Source organism: Phyllobates terribilis, unplaced genomic scaffold, assembly GCF_046119375.1.
Source record: "Phyllobates terribilis strain yellow unplaced genomic scaffold, ASM4611937v1 Scaffold_1__5_contigs__length_1240528914, whole genome shotgun sequence".
Classification (NCBI taxonomy): domain Eukaryota; kingdom Metazoa; phylum Chordata; class Amphibia; order Anura; family Dendrobatidae; genus Phyllobates; species Phyllobates terribilis.
The window spans coordinates 281,204,059-281,231,035 of record NW_027362761.1 but is presented as its reverse complement, the minus strand read 5'-3'; the positions used below and the strand labels follow the sequence as shown (position 1 = coordinate 281,231,035).

General features: G+C 41.3%; 1 protein-coding gene across 6 annotated transcripts in view; it reads right to left on the bottom strand.

The window, feature by feature from the left end:
• The window catches only part of ASPHD2 (aspartate beta-hydroxylase domain containing 2), a 132,245-nt gene that overhangs the window by 56,619 nt on the left and 48,649 nt on the right, over positions 1 to 26,977 (bottom strand). For 4 of the 6 annotated variants that reach the window (XM_073673005.1, XM_073673013.1, XM_073672991.1 and 1 more), the window contains exon 2: positions 24,300 to 25,435. In XM_073673005.1, coding sequence (XP_073529106.1) covers positions 24,300 to 25,251 — 952 coding nt within the window. In that variant the 5' untranslated portion in view covers positions 25,252 to 25,435. The remainder of the gene's footprint in view (positions 1 to 24,299; positions 25,436 to 26,977) is intronic. The other 2 variants (XM_073673028.1, XM_073673022.1) reach the window with 1 other exon arrangement.

Below are 26,977 nucleotides of genomic sequence, written 5' to 3'. Positions count from 1 at the left end.
CTCCGTCCCTCCCGAGTCTCGCCGTGTGGCTAAGCAGTACTGTACAGCCACATATGGGGTATTGCCACGTTCAGCAGAAATTGTGTAACAAATTTTGGTGCCATTTTTACCCATTTCTCCGTGTGTAAAATCTGGGGCTAAAAGAAATTTTTTTTTGTGGTAAAAATGTAATTCTATTTTTTCTTTACTGCCCAATGATGTAAGGTTCTGTCACACACCCGTGGTGTCAATATGATCACGGCACCCCTAGATGAATTCATTGAAATGTGTAGTTTGTAAAATGGGGTCACTTATGGGGGGTTTCTGCGATTATGGCACCTCAGAGGCTCTGCCAATGTGACATGGCACCCTCAAATCATTCCAGCAAAACGTGCACTAACATAGGGTGTTCCTTCCCTTCGGAGCTTTGTATTGTGCCTTAAAAGTAGTTTTCGACCACATATGAGGTATTGGCGTACTCAGGAGAAAATGGATCTCAAAACATGTTACGCAATTTCTCCTATTATCCCTTATAAAAATTGAAAACTTGAGGCCAAAGTAACATTTTAGTGGAAAAAATGTTAATTTTGCATCGACTTAGCCTAATATTATACAATTCTGTGAAATCACTTGAGGGTTAAAAATGCTCACTACACAGCTAGATGAATTCCTCAAGAAGTGTAGTTTCCAAAATGGGGTCACTTGTGGGAGCTTCTGCTGTTTTGCCATGTCAGGGGCATTCGCAATCTGTTCCAGACAAAATTGCGCTTCAGAATTCAATTGGGGATCCTTCCTTTCCAAGCCCTGTCATGTGCCCAAACAGTAATTTTCCACTACATATGGGGCAACTGTGTACAACAAATTGTATAGTCTATTTTCTCCTCTTACCCTTTTGAAAATGAAAAATTTGGGGCTAGAGCAACATTTTTGTGGGAAAAATGTATTTTTTTCATTTTCACGGATAAACTATATAAAATTCTGTGAAGCACCTGTGGTTTCAAGGTGCTCACCACACCTCTAGATGAGTTCCTTGAGGGGTGTAGTTTCCAAAATGGGAACACTTGGGGGCGTTTCCAGTGTTTAGGCACTTCAGGGGCTCTGCAAACGCGATATGGCGTAAGCTATCTATTCCAGCCAATTTTGCGTTCCAAAAGTCAATTGGTGCGCCTTCCCTTCCAAGCCCTACAGTGCGCCCAGACAATAGTTTTCCCCCCACATATGGAGTATCGGCGTACTCAGGAGAAATTGCACAACAAATTTTGGGGTCCATTTTCTCCTGTTACCCTTGTGAAAACTAAAAATTTGGAGCTAAAGTAAAAAATTGTTGTCAAAAAAAGTAAAATATTTATTTTTTCCTTCCACATTGCATTAATTCCTCATGTGAAGCACCTAAAGGGTTAATAAACTTATTCAATGTGGTTTTGAGGACTTGGAGGGTGCAGTTATAGAATGGTGCCACTTTTGGGTATTTTCTGTCACATAGGTCCCTCAAAATCAATTCAAGTGTGATGTGGTCCCTAAAAGAAAAAAGTTTTGTAACATTTTTTGGGGAAAATAAGAAAATGCTGGTCAACTTTTCACCCCTCTAACTTAACAAAAAAAATATGTTTCAAAAATTGTGCTGATGTAGAGTAGGACATGTGTGAAATGTTGTTTATTAACTATTTTGTGTGGCATAACTCTCTGGTTTAAGGACATAAAAATGAAAAGTTTGAAAATTGCAAAATTTTCGCCAAATTTCCAATATTTTCACAAATAAAGTTGCATCAAACAAATTTTTCCACTAGCATGAAGTTCAATATGTCACAAAAAAAACAAAAACAATCTTAGAATCAGTGAGATCCGTTGAAGCGTTACAGAGTTATTACCTCATAAAGTGATACTGGTCAGAATTGAAAAAATTGGTCAGGTCAGGAAGGTGAGAACAACCTTCGGGGTGAAGGGGGTAAAGTCTGTCATCTCCAAAATCCCAATCAAAGTAAGAACAGGTCCAGAAGCTTGCTCAAAGAAGAATTATACTCTGGAATTGTTTTGCCAACAAGTGAGCAGTAAGTTCTTGAAGTGGACGTGCAGAAAGCAGAATTCATGAAACAGTGCGTTTTGTAAAATAAAAGCAGCATATATTCACCGGCTGGACCAGCACCATTCCAGTGCGAATGGCGCTGTGTATATGGGCACTTGTGTAACACTGTTATGTCACGTGAGCACTGCTACCCATAAGCGGCCACTGATGGAAGGCAACGCTCACACTTCCCTCAGATGAAACAGTTTTGGATGAAGGACGTGTGAGGGCTGCATGCGGCTTTTATCTTACATGAGGTACTGTATCATTTAAGAAGGGATTGTCCAAATAGCGGAAAAACCCTTTAACGCTTGCTATAATAGAAAGGTGTCAGATTGCATGTTGCATTGCAACTTTCTGTGTATGGGTCTGTGTACAGAGCCAATGATGATTCTTGTCCACCGCCCAAAATCGGCCACAATGAACACCTAAATATCAGAAATGCATCATTGAGCAATGGAAGAACGTGGCCGAGTTTGTGTGTACCACCTACAGGCAGCAGAGATAGCACCCGGATGCACCAAGGAAAAAAAAGCAAGCAATTGCAGGCAGAGTGATTCTCTCGGCATTGTTCTGCTGGGAATCGTTGGGTTCTTGTATTCATGTGAATATTACTTTAACATGTGCCACATACCTAAACATTGCAGCAGGCCAAGTTCCCTAATGGCAGTGGCCTCCTTCAGCATGATAATGCACACATTAGGTCCTGAAATGGTTTGGACAGCATAAGAAATGTTCACAATGTAAATTTGTGCTTCCAAATTTCCCAGATCTCAACCCAAATAAAGAAGAGTTTGGATGATTAACTGGCCGCCTGCAGTCCAGGCCTTCCACTAATTGAAAACAATTGACAGATTATGAAATGAAAAATCCAGCAAAGTCCCAGCAGTGTTGAGCAGCTGGAATCCTACATCAGACAAGAATTGGATAATATTCCTCTCCCAAAACTCCAGCGATTGGTCTTCTCACTTCCCAGATATTTATAGACTGATGTTAAAAGAATTGGGGATGCTACACAATGGCAGACATGACCCTGTCCCGACTTTTTTAGACGTGTTGCTGCCATCAATTTGTAAATAATTTTTTTTTCAAATGAAATGGAAAAATGTCTAACCTTCTGATATGTATTCTATGTTCTGAATAAAATATGGATCTAACAAGTGAAGAAACCATTATTAATAAAATATAAATACTTTAATGTGTATATATGTCTGTGTTTCTTGTGGCAGAATCTGTCTTAAGGGTACAATACCTAGCTAGGGTCGTTCTAGGGGCTCTCAGGGTCGGACAACATGGAGAGGGGGCGCTTTCTCTTGGGTTACTTATTAGGGTGTCAACCTCCGTGGATAGGTAGGGCTCATTATTTGGGGCATCACAGAGACATTGTAGTGGTCACATTGCCACACTTCCTTTTTGTACCCCTATTTGTTTTTTGAAGGTCTATTTTTGGGGATATTTAATTTTTTTCTTACCTTATACCTTTTAATGTATACCCATTAAAGTATATAGATTTTAATAATAATTGTTTCTTGTTAGATTGATTTTTGAATCCTCATATTCATTAGAATTTTGCCTAGCTGAATAAAATATGGCTATTAGAGATTTCCAATCACTGCATTTGTGTGTTCTCTACATTGTATACAACATCCTAACTTGGTCGGAATTGGTATTGCACCTTTAGCATAGGATTCTTTATTTTTTAAAAGGCCAGACATAATGTAACAGGTCAGCACTTTATGGAAAATGGAAATACTAACAAGAACAGACATAGCAGTTTCTGATTCATCCTGCATAATGGAATTTCTCGGTTATTCCTCCCGGAAATGTATGAATAAGTTTACAACTATTAATTACCATTCTCGTTGTCGAAGGGTTGCATCTCTACACACTGTTATTGTCAGCACTGACTTGAGCAGTGTCAGACAGAGGATGAACATGTCCTATTGACAAGGTGAATGGCAACACACAGTTGTCAATTTGTTCATACTTTTCCTGGAGGAATAATAGTAAAAGATGCTCCAGAATTGTTAGGTCTATTCTAGTAAATACTTACATTCCCAATTAAATGTAAAGGGAACCAACAAGTCCACTTTAAAGGGATATTCCAGATGGAAAAAGTAATCACCTATAGGATAAATGACAACTTTTAGTTCATTGGGGGTCCAACTGCTTTGATTCTGAATTGAATGCCAGAATGGGGCACTTTTACTCTCAATAGAATGGATTGACTCAACAGCAGCTCCATTCATGCCCTAAGAAACTAACCAGAGAGCCAAAGTCAGCGCTCAAGACAGTCCCAACGCGCATGGGCATTCTAAAGAGGATTAAAGTGCCCATTCTGGCGGTCTGACACCTAACAGATCTAAAAGTTATCATTTTTTCCATTGATAGGTGACTACCTTATTCCAACTGGAAAACCCCTTAAACCCTTCACAACATAGGACATACATACACGTCATATGTCGTATCACTACCTTTGATGCAGGCTCGCATAACAAGCCTGCATCTTTCTCGACAAAGTATACCATCATGTGCATTTAAGAGGCTCCACCTGCGGCTGTTAACCAGTTAAATCCTGCTGTCAATCTCAGAGAGTGGTATTTAACAAGCCTCGTTCCAAACTCCCATCGGTGCGCCTGTAACTTGATCGCGGGGAGTTGATGGGTGGTCATGACAGATAGGGGTCTACTGATGACCCTATGCCTGTCATTACAACAAACATGTGAGAAAGCCAGCCCATGGCGGACGTTCATAAGAGCTCTTGATTTTAGCTTTACAGTGGCTTTCAAAAGGTATTCACCCCACCTTGGCATTTTTCATGTTTTGCTACCATACAACTTGGAATTTCACTGTTTTTTTGAGGGTTTGCATCAGTTCATGTAAAGAACATGCCTACAACTGTGAACATTAGCTTTTCCTTTTTTGTGAAGCAAACATAAATAGGACAAAATAACTGAAAACTTCAGTGTGCATAACTATTCACTCCCCTAAAGTCAGTACTTTGTGGAGCCTTCTTTTGCGACAATTACATCTGCAAGTCTATTTGGATAAGTCTCTATGAGCTTACCACATCTGGCCACTGGGATTTTTGCCGATTCCTCAAGGCAAAACTGCTACAGCTCCTTCAAGTTAGATGGTTTCCTCTGGTGAACAGAAATCTTCAAGTCTCACCACAGATTCTCAATTGAATTAAGATCTGGGCTTTGACTAGGCCACTCCAAAAACATTTACATGTTTCCCCTTAATCCACTTGAGTGTTGCTTTAGCAGTATGCTTTGGGTAATTGTCTTGTTGGGAGATGAACCTATGTCCCAGTCTCAAATCTCTGATAGACTGAAACAGGTTTTTCTCAAGAATATCTCTTTATTTCGCACCATCTTCCCCGGCCCTGCTGTCGAAAAACATCCCCACAGCATGATGTTGCCACCACCGTGTTTCACTGTGGGGATCGTGTTCTTGGGGTGATGAGCTGTGTTGCAAACGCAAAACGAGCCTTACAGTGTGTGTGTGTGTGTGTGTGTGTGTGTGTGTGTGTGTGTGTGTGTGTGTTTTTGCTCACTCTTCCATAAAGGCCACCTCTGTGGAGTGTATGACTTATTGTGGTTGTAAGAACAGATAATCCAGTCTCTGCTTGGGAACTCTGCAGCTCATTCAGGATTACCTATGGTCTCTCTGCTGCCTCTCTGATTAATGCCCTTCTTGCCCAGGCTGAGAGTTTTGGTGCGCGGTCCTCTCTTGGCAGGTTTGTTGTGGTACCATGTTCTTTTCATTTGATGACAATGGATTTGATGGTGCTCCTGGGATCATCAGAGATTGGGATTTTTTTTTTTTAATAATTCAACCCTGACTTGGACTTCTCAACAATTTTGTCTCTGACTTGTCTGGAGATCTCCTTGGTCTTCATGGTGTTGTTTGGTTAGTGGTGCCTTTTGCTTAATGGTGTTGCAGCCTCTGTGGCCTTTTAGAACAGGTATGTATATACACTGACAGACCATGTGACACTTAGATTGCACACAGGTGGACTTCCTTTCACTAAGCATGTGACTTATAAAAGGGAATTGCTCGCACCAAAATTTTTTAGGGGCTTCATCGCAAAAGAGGTGAATACATATGCACATGGCAATACATATGCATATACCAATTATTTGATCCCATAAATTTAATTTATGCCTATATTTTTCTCACTTCCCCAACTTATACTATTTAGTGCTCATGCATCACACACAAATTGGAATACAAAAACAACACTGGTTGTAGTGTAACAAAATACGTAAAAAGCCAAGGATGTGAATACTTTCGCAATCCACTGTACACAGCAGTACTGATGCCCTGCTACAGTGGGGAAAATAAGTATTTGATACACTGCCAATTTTGCAAGTTTTCCCTTCTACAAAGAATGGAGATGTCTGTAATTTTTATTGTTGGTACACTTCAACTGTGAGAGACAGAACCTAAAAAAAAAAGTCCAGAAAATCACATTGTATGATTTTTACATAATTCATTTGCATTTTACTGCATGAAATAAGTATTTGATACAATAGAAAAACAGAACTTAATATTTGGTACAGAAAACTGTGTTTGCAATTACAGAGGTCAGACGTTTCCTGTAGTTCTTGACCAAATTTGCACCACACTGCAGCAGGGATTTTGGCCCACTCCCCCATACAGATTCTCTCCAGATCTTTCAGGTTTCAGGGCTGTCGCTGGGCAACATGGAGTTTCAGCTCCCTCCAAAGATTTTCTAATGGGTTCAGGTCTGGAGACTGGCTCGGCCACTCCAGGACCTTGAATGCTTCTTATGGAGCCTCTTCTTAGTTGACCTGGCTCTGTGTTTCTGGTTATGGTCATGCTGGAAGACCCAGCCACGACCCATCTTCAATGCTCTTATATATGACCCCATCCATCCTCCCTTCAATTTAGCGCAGTCGCCCTGTCCCCTTTGCAGAAAAGCACCCCAAAAGTATGACATTTCCCCCACCATGCTTCACGGTTGGGACGGTGTTCTTGGGGTTGTACTCATCCTTTTTTCTCCAAACACAGCAAGTGGAGTTGATACCAAAAAGTTCTATTTTAGTTTCATCTGACCACATGACCTTCTCTCATGCCTCCTCTGGATCATCCTCATGGTCATTGGTGAACTTCAAACGGTCCTGGACATGTGCTGGCATGAGCAGGGGGACCTTGCGTGTCCTGCAGGATTTTAATCCATTAGGGCGTAGTGTGTTATGAACGGTAATGTTTGAGACTATGGTCCCAACTCTTTTCAGGTCATTGACCAGGTCCTCCTGTGTAGTTCTGGGCTGATTCCTGACCTGACCTTTCTCAGAATCATCCTTACCTGACAAGGTGAGCTCTTGCAATGGAGCACCAGACCGAGAAAGATTGACAGTCCACTTGTGTTTCCTCCATTTTCTAATAATTGCGTCAGGTAATGAGTGCAGAGTAGGGGGGCTTCTTAAAGAAAAACTAACAGGTCTGGGAGAGCCAGAATTCTTGCTTGTTTGTAGGTGATCAAGTACTTATTTCATGCAATAAAATGCAATTTAATTACTTAAAAATCATACAACGTGATTTTCTGGATTTTTTCTTAGATTCTGTCTCACAGTTGAAGTGTACCTACGATAAAAATTACAGACCTCTCCATTCCTTGTAGGTGTGAAAACTTGCAAAATCGGCAGCGTATTAAATACCGTATTTTTCGGACCATAAGACGCACTCCCCCCCCCCCCCAAATTTGGGAGGAAAATGGGGTGTGTGTCTTATGGTCCGAAACGTAGATAGTTGCAATACCGGTTAGTTGCGGTGGTGGTGGAGCGGGATCGAAGGCCTCCGTTCCCTCCCTACTTTAGGAACACGGCGGTGGCGGCGGCAGCAGAGGAGGTGAGATACTGCGGGCCGGTGTTTGGCTGGGGGCCAGTGAGCGACGCAGGTTTCCGGTTTGAGCGGCCATCTTCCTGAAGCTGTGATCTACAGGAAAATGGCCGTCCGAGCTGACGCATGCGCAGACTTGTAGCTTGTGCAGACATTTTCCTGTCGATCACAGCTTCAGGAAGATGGCCACGCACACTTTGAAAAGCCGTGCACGCAGCTCTGCCGCGCCGCTCACCGGCCCTGGCCCGCAGCCAGACACTGGTCCCGGGCCACAGCCAGACATTGGTCCCGGGCCACAGCCAGACACCGTCCCGGTCCCCAGGCAGGCCCTGGTACGCAGCCAGACACCCGTCCCGGCCCTTAGGCACGTAGCCAGACACCGGCCCTGGTCCCGGCCGCCAGCCAAGTCCCAGGCCCCTAGCCATCTCACCTCTTCTGCTGCAGCTGCCAGGCTCTTGAGAGAGGGAACGGAGGGCCATGAGATCCTGCTCCACCACCACCGCAACTCCACGTTGCTGAAGCACCGGCTTCCTGTGACCCTCGCCTCACCGCCCCAAAGGTAAGATACCGTACCTATTCAGACTAGAAGACGGACCCCCATGTTCTAAAAATATTTTTTTTCCTATATTCCACCCCAAAATTTGGGGTGCGTCTTATAGTCCGAAAAATACGGTACTTATTTTCTCCACTGTATATGTTTTTATAGAGAGATGTCACTCGCACATGTCTAATTTCGGACTATCGATCGCATTGTTCTCCCAGACATAAGCCGCTGACAGATGCCAGTTTTCTCATAGAGAACACAGGAGGACTCGGCCATGCGAGCGCTCCTATGTATGGGAGTGTCAGCTGAGATGGCAATTGGCTGATTGGCCATACACATTAGATAGTCGATTCATCAGACAAAAGCCTTTTTTGCATGGAGAGTAGACATTTCCAATGTTTTGATAACTATGGACATTTTTTAAGATATTATTATTATTATTATTATTATTATAATAGTGTGGTGACTAAAACAAAATTGACGTTTCAACTTTTTACAGTACTGGTTTATTTTTTTTTATAATTCAAAACATTACCTTTTTTTTCCTTTCACTTGACCGTGAGATTATTCGATCGATTATGCTATATATACACTGCAATTCCATAGTGCGGCAGTACATACTGTAATTGATTTGATCATTTTATATTTGATAGATCTGACTTTCATTGACGTAGTGATACCATGTTTTTTTTTTTAGCATTTTCTTTATTTTTTTATGCGAGAAATGGGGGGTGGGGTAATTTGAATTTTTTATATATTTCCAAAAACGTTTTCCCCCCCCACCCACACACTTTTTCACCGTATTTGCTTGGACTTGAACATGCAATATACAGCAATACCACAGCATCACTGTATATAGCAAAAGTCACAGTGTCCTGTGAACACCAGCAGAAGATTACGTTCGCGGGAATACACTACTGTCATGATAGGAATGGAAGTCTTCAGCAGACCACCCGTCCAACATAGAAACCCACTGGCGATTGCATCACTGGGAGCACCAATGGGGGTATAGAATGACATGCCCCCTTTCTAGAGGGCTGTAAAATGCCACCATCAGAGAATGACAATAGCATTTAACAGGTTAACAGTAGCAGACTGAGCTCCGCTAAATGGGTCGAAGTTAGAGGCGGATGATGGATATCACAGCCACCTGCCAGTAAAGATGTGGGCTGTTTCTGAGCCTGCATCAAAGTTAGGGTGCCGGCATATGATGCAACTGTACGTCATACAGTACAGACCAAAAGTTTGGACACACCTTCTCATTTAAAGATTTTTCAGTATTTTCATGACTATGAAAATTGTACATTCACACTGAAGGCATCAAAACTATGAATGAACAAATCTGGAATTATATACTTAATAAAAAAAAGTGTGAAACTGAAAATATGTCTTATATTCTAGGTTCTTCAAAGTAGCCACCTTTTGCTTTGATGACTGCTTTGCACACTTCCAACAATCTTGAAGGAGTTCCCAGAGATGCTTAGCACTTGTTGGCCCTTTTGCCTTCACTCTGCGGTCCAGCTCACCCCAAACCATCTAGATTGGGTTCAGGTCTGGTGACTGTGGAGGCCAGGTCATCTGGCGTAGCACCTCATCACTCTCCTTGGTCAAATAGCCCTTACACAGCCTGGAGGTGTGTTTGGGGTCATTGTCCTGTTGAAAAATAAATGATGGTCCAACTAAACGCAAACCGGATGGAATAGCATGCCGCTGCAAGATGCTGTGGTAGCCATGCTGGTTCAGTATGCCTTCAATTTTGAATAAATCCCCAACAGTGTCACCAGCAAAGCACCCCCACACCTCCTCTTCCATGCTTCATGGTGGGATCCAGGCATGTAGAGTCCATCCGTTCACCTTTTCTGCGTCGCACAAAGACACGGTGGTTGGAACCAAAGATCTCAAATTTGGAGTCATCAGACCAAAGCACAGATTTCCACTGGTCAAATGTCCATTCCTTGTGTTCTTTAGCCCAAACAAGTCTCTTCTGCTTGTTGCCTGTCCTTAGAAGTGGTTTCCTAGCAGCTATTTTACCATGAAGGCCTGCTGCACAAAGTCTCCTCTTAACAGTTGTTGTAGAGAGGAGTCTGCTGCTAGAACTCTGTGTGGCATTGACCTGGTCTCTAATCTGAGCTGCTGTTAACCTGCGATTTCTGAGGCTGGTGACTCGGATAAACTCTTGGTCTTCCTTTCCTGGGGCGGTCCTCATGTGAGCCAGTTTCTTTGTAGCGCTTGATGGTTTTTGCAACTGCACTTGGGGACACTTTCAAAGTTTGCCCAATTTTTCAGACTGACTGACCTTCATTTCTTAAAGTAATGATGGCCACTCGTTTTTCTTTACTTAGAATTTGTATTATGGCAAGAAAAAAGCAGCTAACAGTCTATTCAGTAGGACTATCAGCTGTGTATCCACCTGACTTCTGCACAACACAACTGATGGTCCCAACCCCATTTATAAGGCAAGAAATCCCACTCATTAAATCTGACAGGGCACACCTGTGAAGTGAAAACCATTTCCGGTGACTACCTCTTGAAGCTCATCAAGAGAATGCCAAGAGTGTGCAAAGCAGTCATCAAAGCAAAAGTTGGCTACTTTGAAAAATCTAGAATATAAGACATATTTTCAGTTGTTTCACACTTTTTTGTTAAGTATATAATTCCACATGTGTTAATTTATAGTTTTGATGCCTTCAGTGTGAATGTACAATTTTCAAAGTCATGAAAATACAGAAAAATCTTTAAATGAGGTGTGTCCAAACTTTTGGTCTGTACTGTATGTCAGTATGGGATTAAATGCCTCTGTCCGAGATGGACAGCGCATCTAAATGGCTAACAACACAGAAGCCGCTGCTGTTGGACACAGGAAAAATGGCTGCCATCTATTGCATTTCAGTTTCTGAGCTCCGTCCACACTGATGTATCTCAGAAAAAGATCATAGAATTGTAGAGTTGGAAGGGACCTCCTGGGTCATCTGGTCCAACCCCCTGCTCAGAGCAGGATTCACTAGATCATCTCAAACAGATGTCTGTCCAGCCTCTGTTTGAAGACGTCCATTGAAGGAGAACTCACCACCTCTCGTGGCAGCCTGTTCCACTCATTAATCACCCTAACTGTCAAAAAGTTTTTTCTAACATCTAATCTGTGTCTCTTCCCATTTAGTTTCATCCCATTGCTTCTAGTCTTTCCTTGTGCAAATGATAATAAAGATGATCCTTCTACAATGTGACAGCCCTTGAGATATTTGTAGACAGCTATTAAGTCTCCTCTCAGTCTTCTTTTTTGCAAGCTAAACATTCCCAAATCCTGTAACCGTTCCTCATAGGACATGGTTTGCAGACCAGTCACCATTCTGGTCGCTCTTCTCTGAACTTGCTCCAGTTTGTCAATGTCTTTTTTAAAATGTGGTGCCCAAAACTGGACACAGTATTCCAGATGAGGTCTGACCAAAGAGGAGTAAAGTGCGAGAATGACTTCACGTGATCTAGACTGTATGCTTCTGTTAATACATCCCAGAATTGTATTTGCCTTTTTTTGCTGCTGCATCACACTGTTGACTCATGTTCAGTCTATGATCTATTAGTATGCCTAAGTCTTTTTCACATGTACTGTTGCTTAGCTCTATTCCTTCCATTCTGTATATGCTTTTTTCATTTTTATTGCCCAGATATAGTACTTTGCATTTTTCCCTGTTAAAAATCATTCTATTAGCTGCTGCCCGCTGCTCCAGTTTATTTAGGTCTTTTTGAAGCCTCTCTCTCTCTTCTCTAGTGTTAACTATCCCTCCTAGCTTTGTGTCATCAGCAAATTTAATCAGTTTACCCTCAATTCCTTCATCTAAATCATTGATAAAGATGTTGAACAATACAGGTCCCAGGACAGAGCCCTGTGGTACCCCACTTGAGACATTCATTCAACTGGATGTGAAGCCATTTACGACCACTCTTTGAGTCCGATCACTAAGCCAGTTATGAATCCACCTAACAGTTGCCTTGTCCATTCCATACTTGGTCATTTTTTCCATAAGGATGGTGTGAGATACTTTGTCAAATGCTTTGCTGAAGTCAAGATATACTATATCTACAGCATTTCCCTGATCCACCCAGTCAGTGATTCTGTCATAGAAGGAAATTAAGTTAGTCTGACATGACTTGTTAGTTACAAACCCATGCTGACTCTGGTTAATCACTTCATTCTTATCCAGGTACTTACATACATGATGTTTAATAATTTGTTCAAAGATCTTTCCTGGTATAGAAGTCAGACTCACCGGCCTATAGTTCCCTGGGTCCACCTTCTTCCCCTTTTTGAAGATAGGAACAACATTTGCTCTTCTCCAGTCTTCTGGGACTTCTCCTGTTCTCCAAGAATTTTCAAAGATTATGGAGAGTGGTTCTAAAATTTCTTCTACGATCTCCTTCAGTACTCTGGAATGTAATTCATCTGGACCTGGAGACTTGAACTCATTTATGTTAGCTAAATATTCCCTCACAATCTTTCTGTTTACAGATAACTTGGATTCTTCTATTCCTTAAATAGGACAGTGAAGATCAGTTGATGTTACATTTTCTTTCTGAGAGAAAACTGATGCAAAATAGGAATTAAAAAGTTCGGCCTTCTCAACATCCTTTCTTACCATTTCACCATTTTCATCCTGTAAAAATCCTATAGTATCTTTGACTTTTCTTTTACTTTTGACATACCTCCAAAATCCTTTTTTATTGCTTTTGACATCTCTTGCAAGCCTTAATTCATGGTTAGCTTTAGCTAACCTGATACATGCCCTGCAGGTTCTGCAGACTGCATTATAATCTTCTTTAGATATGCCTCCCTCTTTCCATTTGATAAACATTTCTTTCTTTCTATTTAGCATGTGTTTAAGTTCTGTGTTCATCCATCCTGGTTTCCTTAAATGCTTTCCATTCTTCCTACTTTTTGGGATTGTTAACGATTGTGCTTTGAGAATCTCATTTTTCAAAATTTCCCATCCTTCCTGGACATTTTTGTCCTTAAGGACATCCAGCCATTGGATCCCTCCTATTCTCTGAGTCGCTTAAAATCTGCCTTTCTGAAATCGAACCTTGAAGTTTGAGTCTTCACATGTCTTCCTCCTCTAGTTATCCAAAATTCTATAATAGCATGATCGCTGCCTCCTAGGGTTCCAGCCACTTTTACCTCCTCAACCATTTCCTCCCTGCTTATAAGGATTAGATCCAAAGTAGCAGATCCCCTTGGTTTCTCCCCTACCTTTTGGAAGATAAAGTTGTCAGCAAGAGAGGAGAAGAATTTGCTTGACCTGTTAGTTTTACTTGAGAGAGATTCCCAACAAATGTCTGGATAGTTGAAATGTCCCATGACCACTAAGTCATATTTTTTGGAGAACTTGGTCATTTGATACATAAAGAGTTCATCCATATCTTCAGCTTGCCCAGGTGGCCTGTAGTAAATGCCTACAATGGTGTCCTTTCCGTTGTTCTCTCCTTGTATTCTTACCCAAACAGTTTCCACAGAACCCCCAGTCTCTGAAACTTCAATCTCTGTGCAGATATACACTTTTCTAACGTACAATGCGACACCTCCTCCTCGTTTATCAAGTCTGTTTCTTGCAAATAAGTTGTATCCTTTTAGCCTTTTATTCCAATCATGTGTATCGTCCCACCAAGTTTCAGTGATTCCAATTACATCATATTTCTTTTCCTGCGTTAGTAGTTCCAATTCTCCTTGTTTGTTGCCCATGCTTTGAGCATTTGCATAAAAACATTTTAGTTTGTGATTGGTTTCTCTTCCTCCCATATTTTTACTATTTAGTTTTTTTTGTCTTTGTTCTTTCTTTCCACTTCCAATAGCAGAGATCTCAATAGTATTTGTCAGCTGTATAGCTTTTTCTGGCATGTGTGTGAAGGGCTTAAATGCACAGTGGACATAGGTTTTTATGAAATCATATCCACTTTGCTTGACCTGTTCATCGCAGCAAATTTTCAGCACAAAATAAATTTTTTTTAAAAAACGCAGCAGAAACAGCACAGCATTTACAGTGCATGGAAATATAGCCCAACACATATGTAACTTGCTTCATGGTAAGTACCAACATACAGAAGCTAGACTGAGAATAGAGCATGCGGTATTGATGACATTTCATTGCTGTGTCCCAATGATACAGCAGATTTCAGGCTGATACAATAGTACAAAACTGTAGACACCTGCTGTGATCTCCTTTTATAAAAGTACAGATTTCTTAGCAGAGAAATCCAGCGGAGCCTTGCCATTAGTCAGATCAATACCATATGCTAATTGCTAATCAGTTTTCATTCTGTCGCCAATCCCAGGAGAAAGCAATGTACATAAATCATTACGACATTGTTTTTGACAAAGAACTAGAGCCGACACATTTTGACGTTTTCTTTTCATTGTGAAGCAAACAAGAAATAGGACAAAATAACACTATAGTGTGCAGATCTATTAATCCCCCTAAAGTCAATACTCTGTAGAGCCTCCTTTTGTGGCAATTACAGCTGCAAGTCACTTTGGATAAGTTTTTAGGAGTTCTTGCCACGGGAATTTTTGCCCATTCCTCAAGGCAAAACTGCTTCAGCTCCTTCAAGTTAGATGGTTTCCTATGGTGAATAAGGTCTGGGCTTTGACTAGGCCACTACAAAACATTTACACGTTTTCCCTTAAACCACTCGAGTGTTGCTTTAGCAGTATGCTTTGGGTCATTGTCTTGTTGGAAGGTGAACCTCTGTCCCATTCTCAAATCACTGACAGACTGAAACAGGTTTTGCTTAAGAATATCCCTGTATGTCGAACCATCCATCTTCCCCTCAACGTGGATCGTCTTCCCTGTCCCTGCTGTAGAAAAACATCCCCAGAGCATGATACTGCCACCACGTTTGACTGTGGGGATGGTGCTCTTAGGGTGATGAGCTGTGTTGGTTTGGCGCCAGACATAGCGTTTACCTTGGTGGCCAAAAAGTTAAATTTTGGTCTCATCTGACCACAGCACCTGCCTCCATAAATTTGGGAATTCTTCCACGTCTTGGCAAACTCAAAACGACTTTTACAATTTTTGTGTGTAAGTAAAGACTTTTTTTTCTGGGAATTCTTCCATAAGGACCACCTCTATGGAGTGTACAGCTTATTGTGGTTATATGGACAGATACTCTAGTCTCTTCTTGAGAATTGTGCAGCTCCTTCAGGGTTATCTTTGGTCTCTGTGTTACCTCTCTGATTAATGCCCTCCTTGGCCAGGCTGAAAATTTTGGTGGGCGGCACTCTCTTGGCAAGTTTGTTGTGGTACCATGTTCTTTCCATTTGATGATAATGGATTTGATGTTGCTCCGGGGGTCATCAGAGATTGGGATATATTTATTTATTTATTTTACATAACTCAACCCTGACTTGGACTTCTCAACAATTTTGTCTCGGACTTGTTTGGAGATCTCCTTGGTCTTCATGGTGTTGTTTGGTTAGTGGTGCCTCTTGATTAATGGTGTTGCAGTCTCTGTGGCCTTTCGGAAAAGGGGTGCATATACACTGACAGACCAGGTGATACTTAGATCGCACACAAGTGGACTTCCTTTCACTAAGCACGTGACTTATGAAGGGAATCGCTTACACCAGAAATTTTTAGGGGCTTCATCGCAAAAGGGGTGAGTACATATGCACATGGCAATTTTAGTTATTTAATCCCATAACTGTAATTAATGCCTATAATTTTCCTAAATTCACCAACTTAGACTATTTAGCGCTGATGCATCACACACATAAATCAGATTACAAAAATATATAAACACAGGTTGTAATTTAACAAAACAGGTCAAAGGTCAGATGGGGGGTGGCGCGAATACTTTCGCAAGCCACTGTACAAATCAAGCACCAACAGTGTAGATCCATTTGGGCCCACTAGTGAGCGCCTACATACAAGGTGATGGATGATTGCTTAGTGGCCAGTTCATATGGACAAGCTTATGGAGGCAGAACAATTGCTATTCCAATTGTTGGGTCTTATACATAACCATGTTGTCTGCAGCACATTTGTTGGTCGGCATGTTTACAGGGGCTGATAATCAGGAATGAGTGTTCTTAGGATACTATATACATAAGATAATGACGGTCTATGTATCATGGCCTAAACAATACAAAGCGTTAACCCTGCAAATCCAACAAAATGCAGAATAATAGTCTGAATCAGACTGAAGTAGAAAAGTAATTACTAGCCCATACTTCTCTTACTGCAGGCTGGGCAGTTAACAATTAGAAATGTACAAAAATGTACAAAAAGAGTTGCAGGACCCTGGTCTAGTGGCCATGCTGGTAATCTGTGGCTGTAGGATCCGAACCCTGCGAAAGTCCTCGTATATCAACTGACATCTACAGTGCCTCTTCTGATTAGTAGGCCCAGTACAACGTCATGCCTGTATCGTGTCTCAAAGATGATGTTGCGCCGTCCCTTCTAATCATAAAAGGCCCTGGAGATCAGGGCTGTGGAGTCGGAGTCGTAGAGTCGGTATAAAATGGACCGCCTCCAACTCCTAAAATATTTTATAAATTGGGTACAGTAGTTCAATGTAGTTTGTGGGGAATATTTTTTTCATAAGAATTTGGGAAAGTTATGAAATGTCCTATAAATGTCTGTCCTATTCCTGATCTAAGGGTCTAGACTTTTAGCGGAGATGAATCTGTGCTAGGCTGTGTGCCCACGATGCGTTTTTTAAGCGTTTCCGCAGCGGCAATAACACTGCAGAAACGCTTAAAAAACGCTTGGTAGAAGGTCTGCCATGTTCCCCAATGATAATCCGAATGTGCTATGCACATGCTGCGGAAGTTTCCGCTGCGGATTATCATTGTGGAAAAAACGCAGCACTACCAATTATTTTGTGGAAGCGCTGCGTTTTCGCCACCATTGACTTTCATTGGAAAGCATGAAATCCGCATCACTGCATCTGTACATGCAGATTCCATGCGTTTCAATGTGCGGATGGTACCCGGGTTTGGAGAAGAGGAGACTCTCCTCCGGACCCGGGTACCATAGAACCTGTAAAAAAAAAAAAAAAAGAATAAAATAAAAAATAAAATATTATACTTCCCTTCTGATGGCCCCAGTGTGCTTGTCTTCGCTTGCCGGCAGCTCGCGGTGGACTGGAGGACCTGCGCTGACGTCATAGTCATGTGACGGCAGGTCCTTCAGTGTACCGCGAGCTGCCGGCACGCCAGGATGGAGCGAATGAAGACTCCGGGGGCCATCAGAAGGTAAGTATAGATTTAGTTATTTTTTACCATTCTTTACGGTCACACTATATAAATCCATGCCGGTTGCATGGATTTATATAGTGTGACCAAGTTGTCAAGCACTTTCCAAGTGATGCTAAAATCGCTTGGAAAGCGCTTGTCAACCTGCATGCGGAAATGCATGTGAAGAACGCTTCACATCCGCATGTCCCTGGCAGGAAAACGCATGTACAATCCACATGTACAATCCGCATGTGTTTTTTCTGCCAGGGAGATGCAGAAACGCTCAGGAAAAATCCGGAGCATTTCTGCATCGTGGGCACATAGACCTACAGTAAATTTAACACTTAAACATGAGCCATGTATGAGGGAGTCGGAGAAATTGAGGAGTTGGAGTTGGAGGTTTGGCTTACAGACTCCACAGCCCTGCTGGAGATGTCAGATAATAGGAGGAGGTTTGCAGGGTTCAGGTCCAGCAGACTCAGTCTACCAATGTGGCTGCTGGACCAAGGTCATGTTATTAATAATGTTAACTAGCACTAGTAACTAGTACTGCACTGATCGTTGCGGCTATAGCTCAGACAGCAAACGCACCAATAATACACGGTAAGAATATTACAGATTCTATGATGCAATATCCCTTACTGCATCTTGGGAGGGTTTCTACAGAGATCAGAAATTCATTTCAGAATAAAGATCAAAGCACACACTTTTCCAGCAGGGATTTTTTGGATGATTTTAGCTCAGAGCCAACAGATGGGTGAATTACATATCTGAAACTCCAGATTAGTAGAAGCTAAAAGCAATGCATTTAAAAAAATAGTTACATTTATATATTGTTTTAGTTTGAATGTTGAAAGCTGTAGAATAATATTGGAAAGTCAACCTAGGTTAAAAGGGAATCTGTCACCAATATGAGGGCATCATAAAACAGGGGCAGACCCAGATTCCATTAAGTTGTAACTTACTTGACTTCTTGCTGTAGTTTTGATTACAGTCCTCTGATTAATAGCCCTCTTAAAGATGAGCTCTGTCTAATCCTCCCATGCTGTTGATTGACAGCTTTCTGTCTTCACAGGAATTGCCATTACTATTACTATTGAGGATTACATAGCTAGAATTCATCATTGAGAGGACTAGCAGAGCTGCAGCAGATAAACCAGTGTCTTATCAAAACTACAGCAAGAAGCCCAGTAAGTGACTGAGTATTAGAATCAGGTTTTCCTTCCCTACTTTATTCTGCTCTCATATGGGACAGCTAAAACCTGCTGACATATTATCCAGTACAGGGGTAACCCCTTTTTAAATAAAGTAGTCCCCTTTGTAAAATAAAAAGAACTGATACTCACTGTCCCCACCAGCGCTGGATCAGCCATGGTTAACATGCCACCACTATGACAGGTGAGCCCTGCAGCCCATCAGTGGCTCCAACAAGCTACTGTGCTCTCACTTCCTTCGGACGAATGTTGGACAAGAAGAAGAGCGCAGCAACCCAATAGCGGCCTTTTTTTTGGTTGAAAAGCTCACGTGGCACGACAATGCAAAACGAACCAGAGCTGGCGCCATTCCATTGATGTGCGGGAGGGGAGAATCTATTATCTTTATTTTACAAAAGGGGCTAGTTCATTTAAAAAGGTGTTACCCATGCAATGGACAATCCATTTAAACTTAGCCTTGTAACTCTACATTAATAAGCAAGGGAATTCCTTATTACATACTTATTCTAATCACTCGCTTTACAAATAAATGATGATTAAAAGCTGGAAGGGCTTTTGCCTTGTGAATCGGCAATCTAAAGCCAACAGTATGAAATGTCTCCATAAACTGTTGGCAGTATGGAAAAACCTACTATGAGAAGCGTCATGCAAATGGCCAGGGACATTCAGAACTAAAAGTGTCTCCAATCAATGGGATTCTATCAATACAGGGCTGTCGGCATAGTGTATCCACGGAGCACAAAAGTTCACCTATAACCAGCTAATCAATGAAACCTTTAGCCTTCCCGGTACAACATAATGACATCCATGATTAGGTTCTTCTCGTATAGACTTCCTCTCCTAATGAAGGAAATCCACACAAACTAACTGGTTATGGATTTTTAGACTCTAGATTTTGATTTAATAGTCTTAATGGAATTATTTCTAACAATTTTAATCAGATTTACGCACTTTTCTGGGGCATATGATGAATGGGTTTAGGGCTTGTTGGCTTCTACCAGTCTGGCACAAAAGCTGGTAATTTAGTGAGTAGCATTAAAGTGGCAGGTAAGGCCCCCATACACACTTAATGGCGATCATTTGAATCATTCATCCAACATCGGTCTCTCTTGGATTCCTTAGGCCTCAGTTTTTTACCTCAGTATATGCAAATTGTCTCTTCAGAGAGGAAGGGGCTTAGAACTCTAGTGCCACCTACAGGATGTAGCAATCCTAAAAGTCCATAGTGACCCTCTAACGAGCCTTATCACATGACTTAGGATATAAGCCAAGACCAGAAACTCAATTTGCAGACACTGTGTTTCGGGGTACAGCCCCTCGTCAGTGCAAAGTGTGAGTTCTGGTTTGGCTGGATGAGAGGCGTCAGACCGGTATATATACACCTCAGTATATGTAAACCAAAATCAGGAGAGGAACAGTCAGAGGAAACATAATACAATACATGTCACCCTCTTCTGTATTTTTTTACCCAATCCTGGTTTTGGCTTACAAAATACTAAGGTAAAAAAAAATAAAAAAATTACCAAAAACTGAACGTGTGCACATGGCCTTATACACAGGAATGGTCAGCTCAGCTGGGCGCTCGTGTTCTCTGTGAAAGAACCATTGCCAGCCTCATCTGACAGCAATTTATCTCCAGGGAGAACAAAAAGGATCAGCCCTTGAAATTCAACAGGCCAGACGCCTCCCTATCCATACATCATGTGTCAGGGGAAAGTAGGGAGGCCCCCCATACACAGTAAGTTGTTTGCTGATCCTGCAGATATTGGTCAGTTTGGCCAACTTCAGTCTACATGTATTTGGGCAGAATGCAGTATAAACTAACTTGTGTGATACTAATGGAGTAATAGCTTTTGCCCTAAGCAGTATACAACTACTTATCACTGCTTAACCATACCTAGATGCGTTCTCCCCTGCTGTGACTAGGGGGACTTGTAGTTCAAAAGGGTAATTATGGAGAGCAGCCTAAGGAGCGGCATACAGACCATAAAGATTAGCCCTAATGGAAAAAGGCCTGAAATTTCAGGGAATCCACAGGAATAAAGTAAGAACAGTGTTGGCCTGGGCAAGAGACCTCCCCATTTGCAGCACTTTTGAGCTGTAAGCAAAATACCATCACATTAGGCCCCATGCACATTAGTCACCTGCTCCATTTTAATCGCCTGGTCCACGAATATATTACTTGTATGTGGAAGTGGATCTTAGGAGTGAAAGGAGGGAGTAGGGATACAGAAAGAGCAGACAAAGACAAAAACTGTGAGTTGGAGCTATGTGAAAAGCACCAGGACAAGCAGCTATGGGAAGGAGTTACACAGTCTACAGCAGAAAATGGTGGGGCATTTTTTAATGAAGGCTGTTTGGGAAGTGGTTTAGTTTAGCATATAGGAAGCAAAATAAAAAAAATAAAAATGACACGTACCAACCCTTGCACCGAATGTTTCATGTAAACGTCTCACAAGTCATTAAGAGAAAAGAGAAGTTGTCAGATAATATCAGAAGTACCCACTGTGCCGCTCATAATGCAGCAATTTCCTGAACACCTTCTACTCATGTGACAATGACATTCCAAAGTGGAAAATGTATCGACAAGGCTAATGTGAACAGTGACATTAGCCAGGTATTAATAGAAGAGGCAGCAGCAGTCACTATTTCTGTCCTTGAATCTGATCAATATTTAATGGCACTGGAAGCATTTCAAGACATCTGTCTTATGCTCCTCTGGATAGGACTCCAATTTAAAAAAAAAAAAAAAAGTTCATTGTAAACAATTTCGTACCAAAAAGAAAATTTCTCAGAAGTCAAATCAAACTTTCAGATTTTTAACCTCACTTGTATCCCCAGGAAAGAGGGCAAAATCTGGAAGCATCTTTTTTCCTCTCCTTATAGTAGTGAACATGCATGGTCAGATCATCCAAGCACCCAATCCATCACTTCATACACAAACTACAGCCTGTGGCCTCCTGGGTCCATTCACCTTCATGTACCATTTCTATAGTATGGACCTTTAGTTATCCAATACTTTTATACAGGTGAACCACACCATGGCTTTGTGATGCACTGCAGCCATCTACACCAATGATTGTGAACGCTGGGTGCAGTACATCATTTTGTTAGCAACTGATATCAATGGTAGAGGGGAAAAAGATGCATCAATCTCTTCTGTATAAACCAAGTATAGTAAATGACATTCAAGCTTTGGTGCCGTTATGCATTAATGTCAAAAATGTACTCGTACTGCTCCGTTCTTGACTAGTGTTGTGATGTGCCTCATTACTCCCCAAACAGCTCTTCTACATTTATCTGTGGGAAATATTAGCTCAGATTTTCTGCTCATGTTACCCATTATGTAAGGTTTGAGAGAGGCATAGTATCTCCAGTTTAAAGGGAACCTGTTAGCACGTTACATATGGAAGTAGTTGTGATGCTGTATAAGCGTTTGTCCCTCAATAAAAACGATACCTTTTTGTAGAGATACGATGTGCCAGGCATGAGATATCTAGCATAAACCACATGCAAATTAGGCTGGAAGTGCACTGGGGGCGTGTCAATGCACCCTCCAAGTGTAGCGACACATCCTCAGTGCACTTCCAGACTAATTTGCAATAAGACTTCTATACTAGATTTCTCATGACTGGTACATTGGATCGCATAAAAAGAAAAAAAAACAACATCATTTTTATTGGGGAATAACTGCTTACACAGCCATAACACTACTAATATGGAAACATTTGTTGACAGCTTCCCTTTCACCATAAGCTTGTAATAATTTGTAGCTCCAAAATTCTGCAGCTCCTCTTCAGCACTTTTAATCAATAGTGGTCTGCATCCCAAGACCTCCATCGACCACTCAAACCAAGCAAAGGAAGTTTTCGGCTTATACTAAATCATGCACAGAGCAATGAAACGTGCGTCGGGGCCGACGATATCCCAGAGGGCAGATTGATTCGGATTTCATCATTTTCAATATTAAGTTTTGGACTTTAATCTTGTGGGTAATTACATATATGGTCATGTTCCTGCTGGGTATGATATTTTGCACTTTATTGGATTGATTATTCATCATCACCTGGTACTTCCATTCATACATTTTTGCACTTATTTATTTAACCTTTTTCTTCCCTGCGACAATGCCGCAGTCCATCATGTGACTCATTTTTAATTTCTTGTCTTTTAAAAAAATTAAATAATACTTATATTTTCAGTGGATTTGATTTGCCCATCTTTTGTAGGCGTTTGTTTTGGGCATAGGAATCCTCCCCCATTCACCACATTATGGACACATATTACTACACTCTTTCTATACTTCTTGATTAATTTGTGGTGTTGACTACTGTGCCGTCAATTTTGTACATTTCATGCTCAATAGAAAGTCTATGAAACTACACATTAAGCTGCGTATATTCAAGAATAAGCCAAGTGCTTCTGCCTCGTGGCTTGAGCGACCAATGGATATCAGAGTCCTGAGTGCCAAGTACCAAGATGAATAATCACTAGGTTTCTGTTGGAGAACGTCTGTAGGTCTTCTCACAACTCTGCCCAGACTTGAGTTTAGCCCTTCTGCCCCTTGCTTTGAGCAATGAGTTTGGATTCAGTTCCTGAGAATGAGGGGCAGTAATCCTCAGCAAGAATAGTGAACAGGGGCTACAACAGATCAAAAATGATGTCTTACAGGGTAACTAAAGTTTTAAATATCTAATAAACAGACTCAAATCAACTTTTAAAAAAAAATAATTTAAAGCTATAATTTCCAGGCAATTAAAGTAATGCTCGGGATAATCAAACAGCAAATTTAACCACGCTATAAGAACAATGATTCTAAATCACAGGCGTTAAGGCCAACACATTATTGTAACTGTACTTTCAAGTAACTTTTCAGAATAAGTTGTACCCTCTCCCGTCTGCAATCCACTGAGAGAAGGATTCATTATCTTCATTCCCTTTTTTTTTTTTTTTTTTTTTTTTAGCTCACAGAGACAAGCAACTCAGAGGATATACATCAGAGCTGAACTGGAGCTGTCTGGATGTAAATCAGTTCTATGATAGGGTAAAGGAGTTGTTAGAAAGTTCATTATAATTTTTCTATGTTTCCCTCTGCCTGTTTCCTCTCTCTGCTCTTCCTCCTCCCTATAGTATAATGGGCTGGGTTAAGTGAGCCTGCAGTCTGAAAACAGTTCAAGTCCATCTTGGTCAGAGACAAAGTGGAAGAAATGTTCAGGAAGCATGTAGTGGAGGAGGAAGAAGTGTTTGAGAAGTGGGAAAGGAAACAGATTTCTCTGAGAAGATATATTACAAAGTTTCTTATATTCACCTGCATTATAAATTTATGTAAAGTTTATTGAAAGTACAGTTCAGTTACTGACATAATATCAACATCATAAATATACAGCTTTAGAAAATACATACCAAGATGGCATCTTATCCTGATGTTGGTGGGACCATAGTGCTCTGTGATGACAGTTCCCGGAGTAAGCACAGATATACAAGCATTCCCAAACACATTGTTGCCAATGAAGGTACGGAGGTTTCCAAGCAAACGATACGTCCGTGGGCATTTCTTGCAATTGGCAGGAATACACACACCTTGGTTGACTAAATAAAACGTGTACCACTCCCCAGTGGGCGTACTGTTTATTTTCCAACCTTGAGGCAAGTTGCAGCTTGAAAAGGCTTTGTAGATGACTTGAAATTCACTAAGAATGGCGGCAAAGTTCTGTTCTAGCAGTTCCACGTCATGCTTTTGAGCATCCCGTGAAAAATACGGCATGGTGGGTAAATCAGGAAGGAAGAAAACCTCTGGCTTTTGTATGGATGGCCTGTCGTTTAAATAACGACCTTGTTCACGGATGCCTTTATGAATTCTACCCATGCCGGACCAGGAGTATCTTTTGGCATATTCCTGCAGATTGTGATAGAGTTTTTGGTTCAGTCCATCATTATGCGTACAGCGTACACACTCACGTGAGTGGCAATAAGCAAACCCGTTCTGCAAGCCTTTCGCATCTGAACTCTGGATCAGTAAATTCACAGTGGCAAAGGGAGAACGGGGTTGGTCCTTGCCAACTCGGTAACAATACCATGCAAACAAGAGCAGGAGGCAGATTACGGTGGTTAGTGCGAAGGTATTGCAGTCACGCACAGCTTGGATGCAGCCAGCAATCAGGTCACGGAGTCCTTTCAGCAAACAGGTCCAGTCAGTCAACCACTCTGCAGACATTTTTGTCCAGGTGCTGTCTGGTTTGTAAGACGATGCAATGCAACAAGGACTGGAAGTTCTAGGAGGGGCCCACACCATGCGGGTTAATATGGATGAATTGGTGAACAACACAACATGATCCTGCCTGTTCTCTTTAGACATCTAAGCAGAGTATTAGTAGCTACGAGGGGTTTGGTGCTGACATTCAGAAGCGCATAGAAACACATGGGACCATACAGACTTCCGGGGTCTGGTTTTGTATAGGACGTAGCAATGTGTCATTACCGGCTTTACTGCTATCCACTGAGGAGAGGTCATTCTGAAGAGGACCACAGGTTGTCTAGATCTGTTGGAAATAAAATAAACAGAAAAAAAAACACAAATAAAAAATTCAGTTTGCCTTCAAACTTATCAGCTAGTAAACATGGTATGATAAAAACACTGGAAACAAACTTACGCTACCCATAGTAAAACTGGCCATAGATGGAATGATTCTGTTTAATGATCCAAACAAATTTTGGTGATTGGTAACAATAATAGTTGCCTGCATGGTACTTAGAATTAGTTTTGTCTGATTGAAATGGGTTGGAACATTTCTGTTGGTTATTCAAAGTATCATCATAGAATTTCATAGAATCATAGAATGTTAGAGTTGGAGGGGACCACCAGGGTCATAGTTTCCAACCCCCTGCTCAATGCAGAATTCACTAAACCATCTCAGACAGATGTCTGTCCATTTTCCTTAAATGTATTCCTATATAAAAGCCAATATAAAAAGGTTAATTATTTATACACCTTCTCAATATATTTTCTGGACTACCGCGATGTTGCTCCAAATTTCCGAGAGGTGTCAAGTGGCGCTTGAGAAGTGGTCATCTGCCCAGCTACTCAATGTAAAGACTCAACTGACCAATGGAGGCACCCAGGGAACTTCAGAGCCCTGTTTTGTATTCTAGTATTACACAGTACACTTTTATTGGATTGCGGTTCTGACCCAGCTACGGTTACCCTACTTGCTAAAATAACCCTTGGATTCCTGCTCTGGTTCTGACTTTGGACTGGTTGACCCCTCAGTTGTTCGATTGCTCTACCTGCTTCTCCTGGATTCTGGTCTAATTTTCCTTGACTTTAATGAGTTTCTCAGGGCCTGACTGCATCTTATTTATGTATTTTGTTCAGCTAGTGACCACAGTGCAGATGCCTCAGGGGCTCACATGATGATCATGTCCTTGTATAGGGCTGAAAGGGAGAATAAATAGGGCTTTTCATAGATTCTGCTAAAGAGAGTGGCCTACACCAAATTTAATTGTCAAAGCCCATTTTAACCAAGGGGGGTACTATTAGGTTCTAGTGAATGACTGCAAACAAATACTAAAAACCATGAATATGTTGGATACATATGTAGGAAAATTGTACAACTATTCATGGTATAATATAGAACCATTATCTATTGAAATAGTAGTATCCCACTATCAATATTTCTTAATATACTCTAGAATGATTTCCAGTTGTTCACAAGGGTAGATATCTTTTCATTTATGACCAATTTCCTTAAGACAGCCCTCATCCCACACCCCACCTCAATTATTACGCTTGTCGACATCTTTACATCTATTGCGAGCAAACGGGCTTTTCAAAACTATTCAATTGAGCAAATAGTGGGAGGATGTAGAAGTATAATGCAAAGATATACAAATATATAGGACTTCAAAGCAAATGCGGTAATTCATTTTCAGAAAAGTTGATTCCCATTTTCTAAAAAGGCGACTAATTAGGCGTCCTACTAAAATGCTGCTGGATGCATGAAGCGCGCCTTCTTAATTGTACACTAGAGATTTATATAGTACAAAAATCATATTACAATGCAAAACATCCCTCCCAGGCATTG